At 38.7% G+C, this 22,198-nt stretch overlaps 2 protein-coding genes and 2 long non-coding RNA genes across 4 annotated transcripts in view; 1 reads left to right on the top strand and 3 right to left on the bottom strand.

Moving 5' to 3' along the window:
• Positions 1-4,601, top strand: part of LOC148737233 (uncharacterized) — an 11,036-nt gene extending 6,435 nt beyond the window's left edge. The window contains 3 exon segments of the mRNA XM_088749283.1: positions 1-3,887; positions 3,889-4,152; positions 4,487-4,601. The exon segment at positions 1-3,887 is cut by the window's left edge and continues 1,377 nt beyond it. Coding sequence (XP_088605409.1) covers positions 1-3,887; positions 3,889-4,152; positions 4,487-4,498 — 4,163 coding nt within the window. The 3' untranslated portion in view covers positions 4,499-4,601.
• A 185-nt stretch (positions 4,602-4,786) lies between these two features.
• LOC148737232 (uncharacterized) lies at positions 4,787-14,106 on the bottom strand. Its single transcript, XM_088749061.1, has 5 exons — positions 13,817-14,106; positions 10,268-10,336; positions 8,717-8,986; positions 6,878-7,314; positions 4,787-6,538 (listed from the first exon to the last, which is right to left on the bottom strand). The coding sequence occupies exons 1-4, from the start codon at positions 13,967-13,969 to the stop codon at positions 6,898-6,900; spliced, it is 909 nt and encodes a 302-aa protein (XP_088605187.1). The 5' UTR covers positions 13,970-14,106; the 3' UTR covers positions 4,787-6,538; positions 6,878-6,897.
• Positions 14,107-14,781: 675 nt separating this feature from the next.
• LOC148737231 (uncharacterized) lies at positions 14,782-16,707 on the bottom strand. Its single transcript, XR_015996742.1, has 2 exons — positions 16,197-16,707; positions 14,782-15,501 (listed from the first exon to the last, which is right to left on the bottom strand). It is a non-coding gene; the product is annotated as an uncharacterized LOC148737231 (long non-coding RNA).
• A 120-nt stretch (positions 16,708-16,827) lies between these two features.
• LOC148737230 (uncharacterized) lies at positions 16,828-21,119 on the bottom strand. The gene is made up of 3 exons (XR_015996737.1): positions 19,709-21,119; positions 18,463-19,413; positions 16,828-18,085 (listed from the first exon to the last, which is right to left on the bottom strand). It is a non-coding gene; the product is annotated as an uncharacterized LOC148737230 (long non-coding RNA).
• Positions 21,120-22,198: the final 1,079 nt, after the last annotated feature.

The following is a 22,198-nucleotide window of genomic DNA, read 5'->3' as shown; positions in this document are numbered from 1 at the left end:
AAGAAGTGGGAGACAAGGCCGGAGAGGGAAAAAGCTATTGTAATCTCGGCAACGCTTATCAAGGTCTAGGACAGTTCAAAACAGCAATCGGGTACCCTCAACGTCATCTAGAAATTACTAAAGAAGTGGGAGACAAGGCCGGAGAGGGAATCAGTTATGGAAATCTTGGAAACGCTTATAAAGGTCTAGGACAGTTCAAAACAGCAATCGGGTACCATCAACGTGATCTAGAAATTCCTAAAGAAGTGGGAGACAAGGCCGGAGAGGGAATCAGTTATGGAAATCTTGGCAACGCTTATGACGGTCTAGGACAGTTCAAAACAGCAATCGGGTACCATCAACGTCATCTAGAAATTGCTAAAGAAGTGGGAGACAAGGCCGGAGCAAGAAAAAGCTATTGTAATCTCGGCAACCCTTATCAAGGTCTAGGACAGTTCAAAACAGCAATCGGGTACCATCAACGTCATCTAGAAATTGCTAAAGAAGTGGGAGACAAGGCCGGAGAGGGAAAAAGCTATTGTAATCTCGGCAACGCTTATCAAGGTCTAGGACAGTTCAAAACAGCAATCGGGTACCATCAACGTGATCTAGAAATTGCTAAAGAAGTGGGAGACAAGGCCGGAGAGGGAAAAAGCTATTGTAATCTCGGCATCGCTTATGACGGTCTAGGACAATTCAAAACAGCAATCGGGTACCATCGACGTCATCTAGAAATTGCTAAAGAAGTGGGAGACAAGGCCGGAGAGGGAAAAAGCTATTGTAATCTCGGCAACGCTTATCAAGGTCTAGGACAGTTCAAAACAGCAATCGGGTACCCTCAACGTCATCTAGAAATTACTAAAGAAGTGGGAGACAAGGCCGGAGAGGGAATCAGTTATGGAAATCTTGGAAACGCTTATAAAGGTCTAGGACAGTTCAAAACAGCAATCGGGTACCATCAACGTGATCTAGAAATTCCTAAAGAAGTGGGAGACAAGGCCGGAGAGGGAATCAGTTATGGAAATCTTGGCAACGCTTATGACGGTCTAGGACAGTTCAAAACAGCAATCGGGTACCATCAACGTCATCTAGAAATTGCTAAAGAAGTGGGAGACAAGGCCGGAGCAAGAAAAAGCTATTGTAATCTCGGCAACCCTTATCAAGGTCTAGGACAGTTCAAAACAGCAATCGGGTACCATCAACGTCATCTAGAAATTGCTAAAGAAGTGGGAGACAAGGCCGGAGAGGGAAAAAGCTATTGTAATCTCGGCAACGCTTATCAAGGTCTAGGACAGTTCAAAGCAGCAATCGGGTACCATCAACGTCATCTAGAAATTGCTAAAGAAGTGGGAGACAAGGCCGGAGAGGGAATCAGTTATGGAAATCGTGGCAACGCTTATGACGGTCTAGGACAGTTCAAAACAGCAATCGGGTACCATCAACGTGATCTAGAAATTGCTAAAGAAGTGGGAGACAAGGCCGGAGAGGGAAAAAGCTATTGTAATCTCGGCAACGCTTATCAAGGTGTAGGACAGTTCAAAACAGCAATCGGGTACCATCAACGTCATCTAGAAATTGCTAAAGAAGTGGGAGACAAGGCCGGAGAGGGAAAAAGCTATTGTAATCTCGGCATCGCTTATGACGGTCTAGGACAATTCAAAACAGCAATCGGGTACCATCAACGTCATCTAGAAATTGCTAAAGAAGTGGGAGACAAGGCCGGAGAGGGAAAAAGCTATTGTAATCTCGGCAACGCTTATCAAGGTCTAGGACAGTTCAAAACAGCAATCGGGTACCATCAACGTCATCTAGAAATTGCTAAAGAAGTGGGAGACAAGGCCGGAGAGGGAAAAAGCTATTGTAATCTCGGCATCGCTTATAAAGGTCTAGGACAGTTCAAAACAGCAATCGGGTACCATCAACGTCATCTAGAAATTGCTAAAGAAGTGGGAGACAAGGCTGGAGAGGGAATCAGTTATGGAAATCTTGGAAACGCTTATAAAGGTCTAGGACAGTTCAAAACAGCAATCGGGTACCATCAACGTGATCTAGAAATTGCTAAAGAAGTGGGAGACAAGGCCGGAGAGGGAATCAGTTATGGAAATCTTGGCAACGCTTATGACGGTCTAGGACAGTTCAAAACAGCAATCGGGTACCATCAACGTGATCTAGAAATTGCTAAAGAAGTGGGAGACAAGGCCGGAGCGGGAAAAAGCTATTGTAATCTCGGCAACGCTTATCAAGGTCTAGGACAGTTCAAAACAGCAATCGGGTACCATCAACGTCATCTAGAAATTGCTAAAGAAGTGGGAGACAAGGCCAGAGAGGGAAAAAGCTATTGTAATCTTGGCAACGCTTATCAAGGTCTAGGACAGTTCAAAACAGCAATCGGGTACCATCAACGTCATCTAGAAATTGCTAAAGAAGTGGGAGACAAGGCCGGAGAAGGAAGGAGTTATGGAAATCTCGGCAGCGCTTATCAAGGTCTAGGAGAGTTCAAAACAGCAATCGGGTACCATCAACGTGCTCTAGAAATTTCTAAAGAAGTAGGAGACAAGGCCGGAGAGGGGAGAAGATATTGCAATCTGGGGAACGACTATCATGGTCTAGATCAGTTGAAAGCAGCAATGGGGTACTATCAACGTCAACTAGAGATTGCTAAAAAAGTGGGAGACGCGACTGCAGAGGCATGCTCACTCTTTTTTCTTGGTTCAATTTTTGAGTGCCTAGGAAATGTTTGGAAGGCGTTTGTGTGCTTTCAAATGAGTGTAGAGGTGTATGATTATATCAGGGCCAGTCTTCATCTCAACGATCAATGGAAGATTTCGTATCGCAATCAACACCGACAAGCGTACAAAGGTTTGTGGCGTACAAATCTAATGCAAGGCAACGTCGTAGAGGCTCTTTTTACCGCAGAAGAAGGACGTGCTCAGTCTCTGAGAGATCTCCTGGACACAATATATCAGCGTGGACATTCATCAACAAACAGCACTTCGGACAACACTTTTCTGAGTTGTGTTCCATCGAGCGCAGTTTTCATTGCTGTAAGTGGTCCTTGCGTTCACCTCTGGGTAATCCTCAGTAATGATAATATCCAGATGAGAAAGGTACATGTAAATGATTTCAAGTATGAGAAGGATTTGGAAATTTTTATTGAGCAACTTAACACAACTGCGCTTGAGGAGATTGGTGTAAAAGAAAGTGTGAAACGCGAAAATCCTTCCTTTGATTCGCCGAAGCGGGAGGAAATGGCGAGCGATGTCATCCCAATTAATGTGTGGTACTCGGAATCCAGGGCTTTACAGAAGCTTCATGACATCATCATTACTCCTATTGCTGATTTGATCAACGAAAGTAAAGAGCTTACATTTGTTCCTGAGGGACCATTTTGCCTTGTACCTTTCGCAGCATTGGAAGACTCCAAGTCAACATATCTAAGTGATTCTTTCAGAATTCGTGTGCTTCCATCCTTGACGACGTTACAATTAATTCATGATTGCCCAGCTCAATTCCACACGACGACTGGTGCATTGCTTGTTGGAGACCCATGTTTCAAAGATATCATTTATGACAGAAGAAGTTTGATACAACTTCCTGGAGCAAAGAAAGAAGTGGAGATGATCGGACGTATCCTCAATATCGCCCCTCTCACTGGAGAAATGGCAACAAAAGATGATGTGTTAAAACGAATGTCATCGGTGGCGTTAGTACACATTGCAACGCATGGTAAGATGGAAACTGGAGAGGTTTTCCTGGCACCCAACACCACAAGAGAAAACCCAAATCCTCAAGAGAAGGACTACCTCATGACGATGGAGGATGTGGTACAAGCTGGGCTGCGGGCACGACTTGTTGTATTGAGTTGCTGTTACACTGCTCGAGGGGAGATCATGGATGAGGGTGTGGTAGGGCATCGCGCGAGCACTTTTAGGAGCTGGTGCTAGATCTGTTGTGGTAACCTTGTGGGCCATTGACGACGAGGGAACCCTGGAGTTTATGAGTTTCTTCTATGATGCGCTTGCTAAAGGAAAGAAGACAAGTGAAGCTCTCAATCAGGCCATGAAGTGTATGAGAGAATTTGAAGTGTTCAAGGAGGTGAAATACTGGGCGCCATTTGTACTTATTGGTGATGACGTCAGCCTGGATCTCAAGGATATTTCGATGCTGAAGCAAGTAACTATTCTTTTCATAGTTTTTTCTCATAAGAATGAAAAAGTAACTCTAAATCATAATTTATTGTTTATATTTGAGCGATCATACTTTTGCTGTTATTTTGCTTCTAATGGGGTTAAAAGTTCATTTTCTTTTTCCTCCAGCAAATTGAGATACAATACAATGGAGTGGACAAATCTACGATGACAACAATCTTTTTAGAAAAGATGAAAGGAGTAAAAAAGGAAATATCTTATATGAAACTCTTTTTGTACAGTGTTTCTTTTCATGTCTTAAGAAAATGTTATGGCAACTCAACGATCTTCTTTAAGTTCAGATACGTTTATTTTTATAGCTAAGGAAGTGAGCATTGGAATCCGGGGGAGTTTGCAGCTACCTACAAACCAGTAAGATACCGATGACGTCTATGTCAAGAGTCTTCTTGGTAAAGCAGGAAGAACCAAAAGACGGCCAACCTCAAGTTCAACAAGGACTCCCATTGCCTCAAAAAATTGGACTGCTGTTGGGAGCTTGTAGAATTTTGGACACTCAAAAGGAGAACTTTTAAGTATTTTAATATTGATATCGTGCTCAAACTAATCCCTATACACATTTTTCTTAATGAGAAGTTCTGAAATTATCCCGATTAGCTATATAAAAGGTAACATTTTTTTATGTAACACAAATTAATTAGTGTTCTATTAACATGATTTCAGGCGTAACATTTACGTCGAAGTGAAAACGTATTGAAAACGTTTCCAGATGTTGTTTTTACAGATTTTTTCTCAATCAGTTTTTTTTCTTATGAGTGATAAGACTGCTACAGCCATTTGCATGTATAGAGAATTTCCATTGAACTTGGAGAATAATCAGTTGTCCCATTTCTCAATTATCTTACTTATGTCACATGGAAATTGCAGATAACGGTTCGAGGATTTTTATCAAGTCATTGCTTAAAGGTATTTTAATTTCCGGGAAAAGAACAGATTGTGACCTTCATGGCCATAAGTCAGTCTTGAGATTAATATTTTTTCTTTTATGTCTGAATGTGATGAATTGTGTTTTTTTCTTTTTTGTATAAGTATTTCGACGTATTTTTAGCCTGCTTTTGAAACTAATTGTCCAAAGGTGGAACGAGATTTTATTTTTAAATTCTTTTATTGAGCAGCTTCAAAATTGTGTATCTTACCAAGCATCGAGAGAAGCTCAGAGACTGCGAGAAAGTTGGAGCGAAATGATTTTATCTAGTCACTTCAATTGGATTGTTAACGAACTATATAAGTGTAATAAAGAAGCGTCTGAATGTCACAAAATGGATATATTTTACATTCTGTTAGAAGGGAAAGTCAATAACAAAATGAAAAAGCCCCCGGTAACCTGAGAGCAGCAACCATTCGCTCCTTCGGTTAGGGTACATTATCGTGCGAGACATCTCTTCTAACCGTTCAACAATAATGATCAAAACTTTTCAACTCGTTCTCAAACTTGATCAATCGAGGGCCAACTTTCGTGCCATTGCAGAAAACGATCTCGTAATAGGGTGAAAAGTTTTAAACAATACCAATAATTGAAGTTTTTATTTTTTGGCCCCCCTACTGCAGATAGAGTTCTAAAAGATTGTATGTTCCTCTCTGATGCTTCAATGTCTATGCTGGTTTCTTCGTAATTAATAGTAAAAAAATTTCATCAGCGCTTCCAAAAAATAGCACCAAAAGTGATTAGCAAATAATTAACAGAGACGCTTCTGCAATGCCTTTGTTTCATGGAAATGTTCACTCCAGCCTTTAATACGACCAGCTTTACAGTCTAGTAAAATTTCCTTTAAATAAGTGGGAATTGATAACTCTAAATAGAAGTGCCGCTTCATTCCTAGGTGTTATAAATAAATACTACACCTAAACTATATTAAGGGAACACTAAGCCTTTTTTTCAGCAATGTTCACTCCGTGCTTAAGCTATACTGGAAACAATTGTTTTGAGATAGTTGGTCAGAAAAAAGGACGGGACGTAGGCAATCTGGGTATCCGGTAATCAATTAATTTTTATAAGCCAAATAAGTAAAAAATAAATTAATTAATCAAATCGCAATATTCTCCTCCGTTTTCTCAGGCGGATTTTCCTGAAATCCTGAGATAAAGGAACTGCGACCTGAAAATATTCCACTTTACCTTTGGGGGTAATTGCGTGTATTTGTTTCTTTTTTTCTGACAACCTTTCACGAAACAGCTGCATACTTGCTTTTCAGTCTATCAAATCTACCTTTCAGTTATTTACTCCACGTTTAATAACTGAAAGGTGATCATTTAAGATAACTGTGTTACTTTTGCTGCGTGTAGTGCTTTTAAACAACAGTGAGCATCATAACGAAAAACAATCTCCGTGCTTGTCCGTTGATTTTGACAAAGAGCTACAAGGAAAGAAAGAACATTTTGTGTGAGAGCAAGTCCTTAAGAATTTTTCATTGCGTTATCATCATTCATACTTTCAGACGAGTTCCCACCCATCTCCATAAGCACTGTGCGCTTATAAGAACACAGCTATACTTTGCGGAGAAGAAACTCTTGGAGGGTGTCTCAAAGATGGTTGTTCATCCTTTGAGAGGCTACTAAACTAATCATAACTTGTTACTAACAGAAGCGATTGTAAACCAGACCCCCGCGATCAAAAACAGGGAATATAGACAACTCAGCAAAGACAATTCAAGGAACAGTTTGTAGGTTGCGTCAAGGGACTTAATTTTACTTACTAATTGGAATCTGTAAATACTTAAGGAAGTGGTTCCTTCTCTGCGAGCACTGTTACATCAGGAGTGACCCTGGTAAATTCTGGGGGGCCTTCAGGATTTCCCATTTGTGACACCTGGACCATTGGGGCTTGACCTCCTTGAGCCCCAGATGTTGGCATCTGGACCATTTGAGCTTGACCTCCCAGACCCCCAGCTCCAGATGTTGGCACCTGGACGACAGCTCCAGCCATAGGAGCTTGGTACATCTGTGGCTGACTAACTACTTGCATTACACTACCACCTGGCATTTGAACTGTTTGAGGATGGCCTCCAACGCCCCCTGATGAAGATACTGGAACCATTACCACACCACCTGCTGTTTGCATTGGAATTGCCATGGGAGCACCACCAGCACAATAGACCATGCCTTGGTTGCTCACATAAACCATTGAAGGTGCCTACAAGAGTACACAAATATCATCATCGTTATGGATCATCTTGTATAATCAGATGTATGCTCTCAATTGCAAAAGGGTTGACACCTAAAAAGCATGTTTCATGAACGATTAGACCTAACAGCTTTATGGAAGAGGTTTGCATAGTCTTTGTGGAAAATCTTTGTTTCTAATCATTCTTATCATGAGTATTTCATGCGTGATGGATGGTTTGTATAACCAACTACATGCAACTAATTGCAGTTACAATGTACATGTCTGCATGTGTACCCACAGGGCTGTTGGGTCTCAGGAGTCATTCATAATGCTGTTTAGATGTCAACATTTATACAAAACAGTGTACACAAGGAAAAATAAACTCTTTCTTAGAAGGGATCAACTCCCTAGGGAAACTGTGGCGCTGCCTCAGAAGGGGGTATTACAAGGCAATTTGGTTCTATTGAGGTATCACTGAAGGAAAAAAAAATTCCAGACATCTTTTTTCAGCTCAATATGTGCAGGTCACATTCTGATAAAAAGAAACATGTTGATCAAAATGCGTCGTCAAATAAACTTGTAAAACATTTAGGCATGGAACAGTAAGCTCCAACTCTGTTCAATGGCAAAGATTATAAATATAAATCAGTGTTAATCAAGCTTAAAGAAAACGTATATCTACAGGGTTAACTTGCATAATTTTTCATGCTGAGTTTGAATGAAAATGCTATTTTTTTGTCTGTGATACCTTAACTGATTTGATAAATAAATGCAAATTTCTACAATAAAGAGTTTCAATGTAAAGCTTCATCATTTGCTTTGACAAAGGGCTAAAACTTGAAACATCAGCTTTGTATATTCTTTACGGTGGCAAATTTACATTATCAACTCATTTGATAAAACCAAATTATCTTTCTAACAAAGCTTGCAGGCTCAGCACTTCACTAGTATAGAAATGTCTATCTGACAGACTAGCAAATGGAGAAAGATGGAAGACAAATCCAGTAACACATAGAAACTAACAGGTAGACCACAGACACACAGACAGTCAAAAAGCATACAGTGAAACAGGAAAACAAGGAAGCATACAATAACTATTATATACAGTCGATAAACGATGATATGATAACTGATGATGATGATGGCCCAATTATTCTAAATGATTGTGGATCGCTTTTCAACACGGAGGCATGACATTGTGCTGCCTACTTTGTATCACAAACCAGTTCTTCAAATTTGTTTTGACAACCCTGCTAAAAGTCAAGCTATTTGAAGTAAATGATCAATGATGATATGATGACAATTATAAAGATGATGAGACGACATTAATGATGATGGTGATCAAAACAGTGGCAGTGAAAATGATGACAGTCAGTGATGATGATCATATTATAAGCAGACAAAAGAAAACTCATACAGAAGATAATACCTGGCCTTCTTGAATAGCACAGCACTGGCAAGGATTCATATTACAGCAGAGAACGGCAGCCCATATTCCAATGCCAAACTCAACAATACCAAGAATCAATGTGATCACTGTGATAGCCATTTCTGCATCATAGTTGTACCAGTAGCGCTCAGGAAAATCATCTTCATACCAAGGAGAAGTGCGGTACATCCCAATGGCAATACTGTAACAAAGGATTATTATTCCTCCAAACACAGCAGAGGTGATTGCACAACCCATGAAAGCAGCAGCCTGAAGAAATAAAACTCAATTTATTGCTAACACCAGCTGTAACTGGCACTCCATCACAGTTTGAATGCGTTCCTTTAATCCCAACAATTCACAAGTTTGTACATAACGCAAAAAAAAATACAGAATTAACAATGCGAACTTAAACCCTGCCATGAAACTTAAATACAACGAAAGGAATACGAAAAACACAGGAAAATACAAACGAAAGCGTAACTACTTACAAGATCTGTACGGCACTCCGGAATAACAACGACTGAATGAAAATTACAACTACGACATTATATAGCAGATAAAGGCTAAAACAACAGACTAAACAAGGCTACACAATACTCAAAGGCGATTACATGAGACAACACTGACAAACTTAATTTACATTTTGACAGTACGAAAAAATACCAACTAATAAATACAGAACTGAACTATCGAGACGAGAACTTTTTACACTAATTACAATTTACAAAGACGAACGACAGAACCGATAAAAAATAACTCTCGTGGCTACACCAGCTTTTAACTACTCCCAGAAGTGATTAACATGTAACTTCTACCATATCCATACATTATCTAGCAAACAGGTAAAGGGAATACTCAAACCTATCAGATAGAAGTTGCTGTATACACATACATGCACTTTGATCTAACACCAAATTCTCATAACTGTCTCATAAATGCAAGTAGCAGCTATAGAGAGGAGAATTGTAAATCAGATCTTGGGAGTTAAATAGCTAGGGGACAGGGTGGTGGAGAATTTTTACAAGTTATGTTTCAATTATTACCAGGAACCCATATGCAGTTCGCTGTTACAATGAAAGTAATTTTCAAGTTTATCATGAAGAACAGTTATGTAATGTTTTTTTGTTTACAATGTCCTGAAAAGTGAGTGATAAGGACAGACAAATTAGAACTAAGTGTTAACCTTTGATCTGCATGTACGTAGAATCCATCAAATGAAATGCTTTGAGGAGACTTAAAACCACACTTTCATTGCAAATGAATTGATGGTTGCAGTTTATTACAAACAAGATCTTCTATGTACACAAGATGATCGAATTTACTCAGATTAGCATCTCTGCAGCACAATCACAAAGGGTTTGGACAGGTTTCAGTTTGTAACACTCACTAAAATTCGAGACAAATTGGATCGTACCAAAATTTATAACTGTAACCTCCCCTCCCTTCTCTCCCTTATGTTGTTAATGGCACCTACAGAAGGTAAACTGGGGTCTTCAAAGCCTTTGATACAAACACAAAGACAATCATAACTGAAAGAGAACAACTTACAAAAGCTTGGCTTGATGAGTTCCTTTCTCTGTTACTTCCTGGAATCCCAATAGATCCTGTGAGAATCATCTGGAAGTAAGAAACAAGAAAACACTGAGAATAGATTGTCAAACATTCTCAGAGGTTACATAGTTAAAAGTTAGTATCTTGGCTTCTGAAGAACAATCTTACCAAGTGGGATGAGAAGTTAAGAAGGAAAAAAGGTAAGGGCGGCTGAATCAAGCAAAAGTTTCTTATGGCCACAGCACATCCTGATTTCTGTAGCATGAAACCATTAATGGAGTATTGCTACTTCTGCTGAGTCAGATGCTGGCCCATTACATGGTGTCTTGGATCAGTGAAAGGGAGAAAGACAGAGAACCAGAAAAAGTGGGAAGACCCCAGAAACAGCCATTATCAACTCACTGGGACTTAAAAACAGGCTTGTTGAAATAATCTGGCAACTGGACCATTTCAGCTGGGTCTGCTCCAAAAAATGAGCCAGCTTTTTTGAATATTTGTGGCTCAATTTTCAGCATGGAAGCACAGCATTGTGCTGTATACTAATTATTCTGTTATTAAGAAAATATCAGTCAGTTATTGTGATGTGCTTTTCACTTTGTATAAACATGTGTATTCTCAATAGATTTGTATAGGTAATGACATGAATTTGAGTGCAACCTGGAATAAATAAGCACGAGTAAATCTTTTCAAAGACTAACAAAATTGCCCATAGGGCGAGTGCAATTTGTGGTCTTTGAAAACATTTAAAAGTGTTCATCTATTCCAAATTGCACACGAAAATCATGAGATTATGTATAATATATACATGAAAAAATACAAGGTAGCTTCTCAAAACTACGAAGAAGAAAAGCATGCGCATCACGTGCAAAAATAATTTATTCAAACCCTGCAAGTGACGTCGACCTTGACCTTGACATTGATCTTGACATTGACTAATCATTCTGACCAATCAGAATGTCTGATTTGTTTCTTTCTTTGCACTAAATTAACCCTCTTCTGCACTGAATTCACTGAAAACTGCATTCATCTTAACCAATCAGAACTAGGAAGTTTTTTCATGTTTAACAAATGGAGAAGCCTTGACTGTGCTCTGTTCTGTAGCAAAGCACGCAGGAAACGGCTAGAGCACGAAAGAAGTGTAGGGAGAAAAACGAGATGTAGTTGAGTGTTTCTCCCCACTTCTTGAGTGCTCTAGCCGCTTCCTAAGTGCTTTACTACAGAACAGAGCACAGTCAAGGCTTCTCTATTTGTTTTATAATTAAGAGTCCATTAAATTCCCCACACATCACTAGCAATTTCCAAACAAACTTTATTTTCAAAGCGAACAACAGTGTCATCAGCATGCTCGATACTCTAACAGAGGACGCTTACAATAAGCCAATCAGAATCCTTGTTAGAATGGGCAACCTAACTTGATTGGATTGTTACGTGCACGAATGACCAACAAATGTCCGCTAACAAAGCATAAATGAAAATAGACTCCCGAGTACGATATATGGCATGCAACAAAAATGTAACAACAAGCAGTTACCCATTTTAACTATTATTTAATTAGTTTTACATTGTTTAATCTACTTAGGTTAGAGATTAAGTTAAGCAGTTCATGAAGCAGGCTTACAATCCTTCATGCCGTGTAAGTGTTCGTCGTCTTGATCAACTTCCAATTCCAACATCCCCCGACTGAAGACCACAGCGCTTGGCTTTCTTGATTCATGGCTTTTTTTCCGTGTACACATTTTCTTCCGGAGGACTTCATAGTGAACTCTAAATTCTCTATTAAATGTATGAAATTCTTTTTAAATGTATGAAATGGAACGGTCCGGAATATATTAAAAACTTTTTTAAATTGCGGGAATCTAGATATAGTTTAAGGAATAAAGGTGTAAATCTAGTGCAACCAGGGTATAATAATAGATCGTATCATAATTCCTTTACATATAAAGCTAGTCACCTTTGGAACAGTTTACCTATAGAAATTAAAACAGCATCTACGCTTACTGATTTTTGTAGTAAACTTAAGAATTTCGATTTTAGCACCCTAGGACCAATCTGTAAATGTAATACATGTAGTTGACTTTTATTGTACGTACACATACAAGCTATTAAAAAACGGCAACGAGGAAAAAAAGATTTTTTTTTGTATTTTGGTGTTCATTTTGTAGAGAAAGTTATAGTTGTTGGTTAGAAATGTGTGTGTGCTAGCTAGTTTTAAAATCATCCACTTTCCTTGATTGTTTTGTGTTTTTTTTTTGGGTAAGAAAGTTCAGCAAATGTGCGTCCACTCTATTTGAGGTGTTCATATGGTATTTATTATATTTTTGCAATGAAAAAACTCACCTTCAAAAACTCGGATAGCCCATTTGGTGGATTGTTTGGTTTTCTTTGTTTCTCCTCTTACAATTATCTCGTCTATTGCGGCACTGGACATGTTTTCAAATCTTTGCCGGTTTAAATTGCCGCCGCGCTCATTGTTTTCGTAATTAACTTTGTTGGAAACCTCACTTTCAGTTAAAGGGTACGTCACATTGTCATTGACAGTATCCTTTCAATTGATCGACGCTAACAGCTCGTTTTCTCTTTCGTCTTCTAGGTCATAGAGAACTTCTGGGTCGTATAAAAACCCAAGAGAAAAATTCGGCATTTGGTCCGCCATGTTACAAATTGGTAGATGGCGTGACAGCTTCAACTCCATGTTTTATACTCTGATAGAGCACGCCCTTTCAACCAATGACAGCACGTGTTATATCTGAACTTTATTACAAATATTATTAAGCCGCTTAAAAACAGACTAGCTGTAGCTAACTGTGAGCAGTGTTTATCTCAGTTTGTATTTCAAATTTGTACCACTAAACAATCCGCCATATTGACAACAGTTAAACAGCTTGAGGAAGACCAGTAAAACTGGTCGAAACATCGGTTTTAAAGATATTTTAACCTCGGAAAGTCCCACAAACGATTAAAAAAATTTTGGTTTTTTTTTTAAATAGACTTGTTATAAACGAATTCGATGCACCACTCTATTGGCTGGCTAGAGCTACATGTACATTCGGAACTATTCCCTTTTGGTTGGTTTATTATTTTCTGGATAGCTTTATACTATGTAATTTCACGCGTACAATGGAGATAACGTTGTTCTATATTGCAACCCATTTGAAGATTTCTTCAAACAAATGTTAAAATGTTTTGCAGAATGATGAACTTGCGTCTGGAAATGCAAAAAACTTCGTTTCCATGAATTGATGAAAGGGTTACAAAATATCCATGCTTCACTTAACGAATGGAGGTTTGAAAATATGCTTGATTCGTTCTTTGCATGACAATTCGAAAATCTACAAGGCAATTCAATTCGAGCAACCAAATTCACCCGATCACCAAATTTGAAACGACCGAGAATTTAAAAATTATTACTGGTGGACCCAATTTTATACTTCAATTCACTTCCTTCAACCACATTTTTCTGTACAAGCTGCATAGTTCATTTCTCATTTCTTTTCTAAAAGCTTCGACGATTTTCTGACTACAGTATTGTACTTACACTGTACATACCCACACTCCGCACAATATTCCAAAACATCCTTCCCCTGTCCAAAAATATCCCTCAACGCGGTCTACAATTCCGAATATCACCAATAGTATTCCAACCACAATGTGGGCAATGGCAATGAGCCTCGCAGCTTTCAAGTCCTTTACACCCACCATGGCGATAACCTAAGCGTTGGCAATGACGACAGAAAGAAAAAGCTTCTGCATAAACATTAAAACCAATAAGATATTCCGAATGGTTCACCGCCATTTTGAATATTAAGTTCTCGTCCAAACCCTGGGTCGAAAAATTGCAAGCGCAGGCAAAGAAAGAGAACACAAAGCCCTCACAGGTTAAAGAGTAATTCATCATCCTTGCGTCCCAGGAGTCTTTCACACTCTAATCATTTGTTTTCCAAAGTGCAATTTCTTTCAATGAAGGGAGACGAACTGAGTCTCCCTCGCAAAGGTCTTTTTAGGCCACCCGAGTTAGGGGGGGAAGGGGGGGAGGGAGACTGATAAAGACTCATAGCGACTATTTGCAGCTTAATTGCCTTAAGTTCATTAATCGCCCGACAGGTCCCCAACAACGTAAACTATATAGGGTTATGATGGACTATCATCCTATACGGCAGGAGTACGAAAAGTCGAATACTTCAAGTCGCTTCATGTCACTAAAACCAGACTACGCCCCTACGGAGTGAGCCACATGACACATGATTCTGCTGTCACTTTTGAGTTTAGCTATTTAAATTTGCTGCACCACCACCCCCCTACCCACCAGCTCAAGGAGTCAGTTATTCCCTTCCTCTACCCACCCCCACACCCCCCCCCCCCCCCCAAAACGGGTAGAAATCCACTGAACGCAAGGAGTGCACATCCACATGGATTTACAAGAGAAAACTTCAGCGGTGAAAAGAGCGAGTTGCACCCCTTGCCCCCTTGCTTCGTAAAACGATTTTAATGAAACCAGTTAACATTTCCCGCGAAGCTTAGAGACTAATAATTTAATGCAAGATCTCAGACAAGTTATAGGGAAGACATTAATCGACCTATCAGTTACATAATTATTTTACACGTAATATAGTCTATATTACACGTAGTATAGTCTATAATTCCTATAGTCTAGTTTTACATCTCTACATAGTTTCATCAATATCTTTCAAGTACCACTTCTAGATATATTTCGTTTTCGCCCGTCTCTTGAACATTTTCCTGGCTTTTTATACATAATCATTCGGGCAATCGTTTGAGAAATCAATCACCATATGCAATACAGATAGACTTAAAACTACTACTACTAAAAATAACAATCATAACAACTAGCACTATGAAATATTCTATAGTTATATATTAAGATACCAGTACCCTATTTCTTCACTAATTCTGCGTTTGCATGCTTTTTTAATGATCTTAGTGATTGAGCAGTTCTAGTGTTGTTACTGAGGCTACTCCACGCTTTTGCTGCTCTATAAAAGAAACCACGCTGGGCAGCCGCTGTTCGGCAGTTTGGCAAGTTTAGATCTTCACTATTGCGGAGACACAAGCTATGTATTAGTATTCGCTTAGCTAGCGAGGAAAGTTTTAGTTACTTGTAAATCATACGTGTTCGTCTTTTAGTGCGTCTTCATATGATAGCGGGGTGGCTGCTTCCTTGCACGAAGCGACTCGTCTGGGTTCATGGCCACGAGTAAAAATCACGAATGGACCTAGGAACATTAGCATTAGAATAATATAAACGAGACCCTCTTCTGGTGTAGGTACTCATAAAACACCTTATATCAAGATGGGGGAGAAACAAGTGTTTCTATTTCTATAGCACTTATTTTTATTTTGGGGCATGCCCCTCTTTCCCACTTCAGAACAATTAGGAACAGAACAGTTTCGTGGACCAACTTCGATGCCGAAAGCATCGAAAAGAGGCCATTAATTTTTTGAGAATTATTGTTAACACATTTACAATTTTCCTGTCATTTCTGAACAATCAGAGTACGGATTATTCGTGGAGAGGAAATTCGAATAACAATGAGGGGCTCTCTTTTCAGACCCATTTGCCGACCAGAAACTCACTCGTTTGAAAACCCACACGAAAGTTAAAGATGTGAGCCTATTTGCATGCTAAACAGACAGTGGTAAAGGCCTTTTAGCCATCGGTTGAACCCGGAAAAGGAGCCTTTTCAAATCTTTTACGAGAAGAAGTACTCCTTACAATGTCGTTTCCGCTGATCACAAGCAGCATTATGAATTGGTCTCATTTAATTTGGCAAAACAACATTCGTCCACTTTCAATATCCAAGGAGCCAGTGAAAATACCTGTTCGGGGTTTCTTTTTACCTGTGGAATAGCAATTGTCAAGGGTCTGGAATATTCTCATAAAGAATTACTATTTGCTTATGAATCGTACGTTTTGGTTTTTTACTGTGTCATCATATGGTAGGGGAATTTCTTCAGTTTCATGAAGATACTCATCTGGACTAATAGCCACAAGTAAAATATTACGAGAGACCTAAGGAAAAAGAAATAACAACGATTACTTAGTTCTTGTTTGATAGAAATATATCTAAAACACTGGTTCGCAGCTAAAGTCAATCCAATGCTTGTTGCACTCGCCACTCCCTGTTCCTGACAATTACAATGTAGATTAAAATTGAGGTACAGTACACAGTAGACGAATAAGAATAGTCGCATTGAATCAATAGCATAAGTAAGTGCATCACAACCGATCGATCGTCCACTAATATCAGCATGTAACCGTATTTGAAATCACACATTAAAGAGAGAATAATCCCATCTCATGGATCCTATTTCCTTTTCTTGGAGAACTACCCCACAGAAGTGGTAGATGTACTTGGACCACTGCTTTGCATATATTGTAGTCTTTTATATTATTTATGTGTTTTGTTTTGTTTTTTCTTTTTTTTCATTTTGCTTGACATAAGTAAAGGTAGAAAGTGAGGTTTTAACTTTGGCCCAGGAAACCACAGTTCGTTGGAAAACGTATGCGTCATTTCAAACATCACCTTCCTTGCGTGTGTTTACATTTTTTAGCTTAAACTGTTGCTTCACCAGCAACTAGATATGGCAAGGAATGAGAAAGACTCAAAATTGATGACCATTTCTTGATTTGAAATATAGGTAATATGCCCACCTCCTAAGAATGTCTCTTTGGCATAAGCTGATGATGTTAACCAGGGTATAAGGCATAGATTTTGTACACATTAAGAAAATTTGGGTGCTACTCTTAATAAATAAAGAAATTGCAATTCAACACCTATGATTCTCTACAGAGATGTCGTTGAGACTTTTCCTTTTTTTTTTTGTTTTTTTTCAAGAATTGTGATCTACCTGTTCTGCTGCAGATTTGACACATAGAAAGATGGTTGCCAAATGTCCCAAAAGTAGAGCAATGATAGCTAGGCTAAACGCGACGCCACAAATAATTCCATCATTCCCCAATAACGAGCTAACGAAAATTATGATCAGAAGACAACTTGACAGAGATGTGCAGGTGTCGCAACAGTAGCAGCATATAAAGTAACTTTGGAGAGGCAACCAAAAGGAAGTTAAATTTGAAGACAAAAATGCTATGATTATTTTTTCCGCCTGTGGAGTCATTAAGATTGCGTTTTCCAGAAAGAAAATGAAACGAAGAAACAAATTCTCTGAATGTATAGAGATGAGTAACTACCTGGTGACAGGAGTAGCTTGTGCAATCGGTTTTGCAACTTATGGGTGTTAAAATTCTGCACTCATTTTGTACGTAAATTGACCCCTGCAACACAAATCAGCGGGTTAAATTAGTTGAACGATAAGAATAGTTATTTGGGCTAAAACATCGAAATCGCGTGACTTTTGAGGACCGTGACTGAAATATATTTATACGGGAGTACACTTTACAATATGCAAAAGTAACACACCCTCATTTTGTCTAAGTTATTCTTTGCGCATGCTTTATTACGTTCCCTATTCATTATCCTAAAGAAAGGCGACTATATGCGCGGATAATTTTTATGACTGAAATTAATTATAAACTGCTGTGGTTGCCGAAGTCTTTCATCCATTATTGAGGCCTTAAATTATTATTTACGGTAAAACTGATTATAACTTAAATTTTATAATTGAAGGGGCATTTTACAAGCAGCGTATCTTTTCTTTTATCGGATTAAATGAAATCCACAACTAAACCGATGCGTTTCGGAACTGTATATACGGGGGAGGAGGTTCTCCTTGGTCAACTTCTATCGTAATTATTGTCTCTTGAGATGGACCAAGCTGTACAATCTGGGACTGTCCCTAGGATATAAAAGAAAGCAGGGAAAGTGAAAATTGTATAGAGGGGATGAAACTTCAGTGCACTGATCATTATTGCAAGACAGCATTTCAATACTTTTAGGGCTCCAGGTTTTGCATATGGTAGGGAATTGAGATTATTATTTGAATTTAGCGACTAGGTGACTTTCAATTTTCAAAGGAATAAAGATTAAAAAAACGGAAGTCATATTGATTGCTTCAACAGTACATGGAATTATCTATACAGAGGGGAGAGTCATTGTCGCGTAGAAGTCCGGCATCATAGGTCATTAGACATGATGGTAAACCAAATTAAGGGCAAACCTTGAGGAAGCACCTCAAGTTGCATTGGTGATGAGTTGCATTTTCTGCTCCCTTACCTGATCATTTTTTGATGTGTTCTGTCTTGGCTCGTATGGCGGAGGAATATGAAACTGTCTAAGAAAGAGGGTTCGCAGCCGAAGTCAATCCAATATAAACTGCACACGTCACTCCCTGTTCCTGATACTTACAATGTAAAGTAAGTTTGAGACACAGTGTGCAATAAACGGAGTAGAAAATTGGCATTTAGCAATGTTATCAGCTCAATGCATTATGACTTGATCGTTAACCCATATGACCACATTAAGCGTCTTTCAAACGAAGGGCTAAAGCCCGAATGGTCAGCTTTAGTACTCTTTAGGGTGGCCAATTTACATCATCAACTTATTTCTATACCCCTACCCCTCCCCCTCAATGCAGCACCACAATTTTTTAATTTAAAACATTGCTTTACACTAATTTGTATCACCAGCAGCTGGAAAGGGCAGGAGATGATAACGACTCAAAACTGATGAGCACTTCTTGCTTTGAAGTATGGCCTCTATGCGAATAAGTTTTTCTTGAATGTAAAGCTGGCTTAAGTTCTTTTATGTTAACCACTATTTGTTACAAAATATAAGTTTTCTAAACATCAAGAATATTTGAATGTTACTCTCTATAAATAAATAAATGCAATTTTACACCAATGATCGTTAGTCAGATAAGAATTGCATGATGTTCTTTCAAAATAGACTCACTTTTTATCTTGAAAGGACAGTCTTTCGACGAGAAGAGCGAGAGATTTTGCAGTTTTAAAAATACTTACTGGCTCGGTTGCAAACTCTGCTCACTGTAAAATGGCTGCCAAAGGTTCCAACAATAAAACAAATAATAGCGATACTCAACAGTACGCCATAACCAATGCTACCGATTCCTCCAAATAGTAATGAGAGGGCTGCGAAGAATATGACCAAAGCACAAGCAATACCTGATATGCAGGTGTCACAGAAGTAGTAGCATTTTAGGCAACTCTGGAGAGTTAACCAAAGAAAAAAGATTAGTTTTGAAATAAAAACATGTTCTGAGGATTTTTTTTAGCCTGTTCCATTAGGATTGCTTTTTTCCAAAACTAAAATGTAACGAAGAAACAAATCCTTTTTCGGTCGAAAAGGTCTTTTACTCAGAGTCACCGTTGTTAACCTTGCTCAGTATAAACCCTCGAATTAAAATATTTCACGATAAAAAGGTAAAAACTTCATCCTTCTGTGGAATCCATCCCTAGTATTTCGAAACTTTTGTTTCTATTTTCGGTAGATATCAACCTACCTCAGCCTTCCCCAAATATCCGCAAAGAGCAGCAACACTCATATGACCCATTAAGCATATATGCGGGAAAATGAAACCATAATAATAAATAAATAAATAAATGACAATTTATATAGCGCCCTATCCAAAAGCTCCAAGGCGCTTCACCATCAAGGTAAAAAGTAAAATAATAGTCAAACTTAATCCTTCATTAAAATAACGCTTAAAAAGATAAGTTTTAAGATTACGCTTAAAAATGTTGAGATCTATACTACATTTTATGGTCTCAGGAATGTCATTCCACAACTTAGGTGCAGAGACAGAAAAGGCGCGATAGCCATAAGATTTCAACTTGGAGCGAGGAATTACTAACAAGTTCTTACTCGATGATCGCAAAGGCCTAGTGGGCTTAAAAGTTTGTAACAAGTCACTGATATAACTAGGGCATAAATTATTTCAAGCTTAAAAAGTAGACAATAAGATTTTAAAAATAATCCTCTGCTCCACGGGGAGCCAGTGCAGTTCCCTCAGTAAAGGCGTAAGGTGACCTTGCTTGCGACCACATAAGATCAGCCGTACCGCACAATTCTGGGCTAATTGCAATCTTTGAACTAAATTTTTCGGAAGACCGTACAACAGAGAATTACAGTTGTCTAATCTGCATGTAACGAAGGCGTGTACTAACGCCATAATTTTTGTTGTGTGTTAAAGGCGCTTAATTAACGTTGGTTGCCGTCATTTTGTATACGATTCTGTGTTTCAGGCTATCGATTAGGCTTCGGACAAGACACTATTAAACGCACTGCAATTCTCTTATTTTCTAAAGATTAGAAATGGAGTCAACAAATCAAAGCAATGAAGTGAGGCGTGGTGAAGGGGTTCCGCTGAGCTGTGATATGAGTAGCGACAGAAAAACAAAATGAGAAGCTGTTTTGAAAGACGCAGTTCAGATTACAGAAGAAGCAAAAACTTAAGTGAACAAATAAACTCCTCAGAACGTAGGTCGAGACCATTTTCAATAGATTAAAATGTTTTGCTTGTTTTGTTTCGTTCTGTTGTTGTAGCTGTTTATTTGTTTGTTTGTTTGTTTTACTTTGATATGATGCCCTCGTTGTAATAAGCCTTGCTAGGTATGCTCGCACATTTACAACACCTGTTAGGCAACGTTGGTAGCTAATCAGTGACAGGAGCAGCTTGTGCGATGTACCTTGTAACTTATGGGCGCTAAAATGTCTGCTCTCATTTTGTACGTCTCCCCACAGGCGGCCCAAGCTTGCTGTGTGTTACTTTTGGGTGTAAAGTTTATTAACGGCAACAACTAACATTTAACAAATGGTAAACACCACAGCGTACACTATTAAGTTATGGATGCACGCGGGAGGTTGCTAAGCACGAAAAATTCGTAAGAGTCGCTCGAGGCGATAGCCCGAGAGCGACTCTAGCTTCTTGAGTGCTTACCAAACCTCTCAAGTGCATCCATAACTCAACAGTGTACACTGTGGTGTTTACCATTTGTTTTATAACATAACATTGATATATTGTAGCTAAAGAGTTCCCTTTTATCTAACAAATCTTACGTGACCAGAAAAAACAAGCGCGCGCGGAAAAATAGTGTTTGCATTTGCTCACGTCAGCAGCGTACACCCATGGGCAAATGGGGGAAGCTAAATTTACCAATCAGAGCGCGCGCTTTACATTGGTTGTGTTATAAATTAAAATCGAGTATCAATCGTTCGCGTGGGCCGTTAATAAAAGGAAAGATTATATAAAGAATAATAATAATAACACCAAATTTAAAAGGATAATATTAGCGAGGAATAAGACATGTGCAGTCTCGTTACCTTTTCTCCGCACCCGCTTTGTTGCCAGCGGTCGTTTTAATGCTGTTTTGGCGACTTTCTTTGTAATGCTTGCGGTGTCACCAGTCAACCGTATAGTAGGAAAAATTATGAAAAAAAATTAAGAAAAATCAAAAAGGGAAATAAAAGATAGAAATATGTCGTATGAAGTCTCCTTTTTCCGTAGCTGCTTTGTCGTTTACAGTCCTTTTAACGCTGTCTTGGCGACTTTCTTTGTAACGCATGAGGTATTATACGCTATTTATAATTTGTACAAAAGTAATTAATTCAAATCGTTTATGTTGGCTTTCTACAGTCATAATGGTTACAATTGTTATCCGGTCCATTATTGACTTGAAACAAACAAAGGAAAGTTCTTTAATTTTATCTCCACTAGGCGGCCCTGTTTGTGGCATTTTCCATAGTCAAACAACAAACATATGAAATACATATATATGAACTGCGGTTATGAAACGTTTATGTGCACGATCCTTCGCAGTAAAGCACTATTTAAGCAATAGTGAAAATCAGACCTGAAAAAAAAAGAATTCAGGCCTGTACGGGATTCGAACCACTGACCTCTGCGATACTAGTGCAGCGCTCTACCAATTGAGCTAACAAGCCAACTGGGAGCAGGCCATGAAATTAATTCGACATAAACCCGTAGATGATA

The sequence above is a fragment of the Stylophora pistillata genome, chromosome 2 (assembly GCF_964205215.1).
Source record: "Stylophora pistillata chromosome 2, jaStyPist1.2, whole genome shotgun sequence".
Lineage (NCBI taxonomy): Eukaryota > Metazoa > Cnidaria > Anthozoa > Scleractinia > Pocilloporidae > Stylophora > Stylophora pistillata.
This window is presented reverse-complemented; position numbering and strand designations above follow the sequence as displayed.

Bases quoted from the DNA above. Each gene is read 5' to 3' on its own strand.
- LOC148737232 (XM_088749061.1), bottom strand. From the start codon at position 13,969: ATGGTGGGTGTAAAGGACTTGAAAGCTGCGAGGCTCATTGCCATTGCC. The intron at 8,987-10,267 runs GTAAGTTGTTCT...TTATTTCTTCAG, and splicing joins ACTCATCAAGCCAAGCTTTT to GCTGCTGCTTTCATGGGTTG. The intron at 7,315-8,716 runs GTATTATCTTCT...GTACTCTTGTAG, and splicing joins GTGCTATTCAAGAAGGCCAG to GCACCTTCAATGGTTTATGT.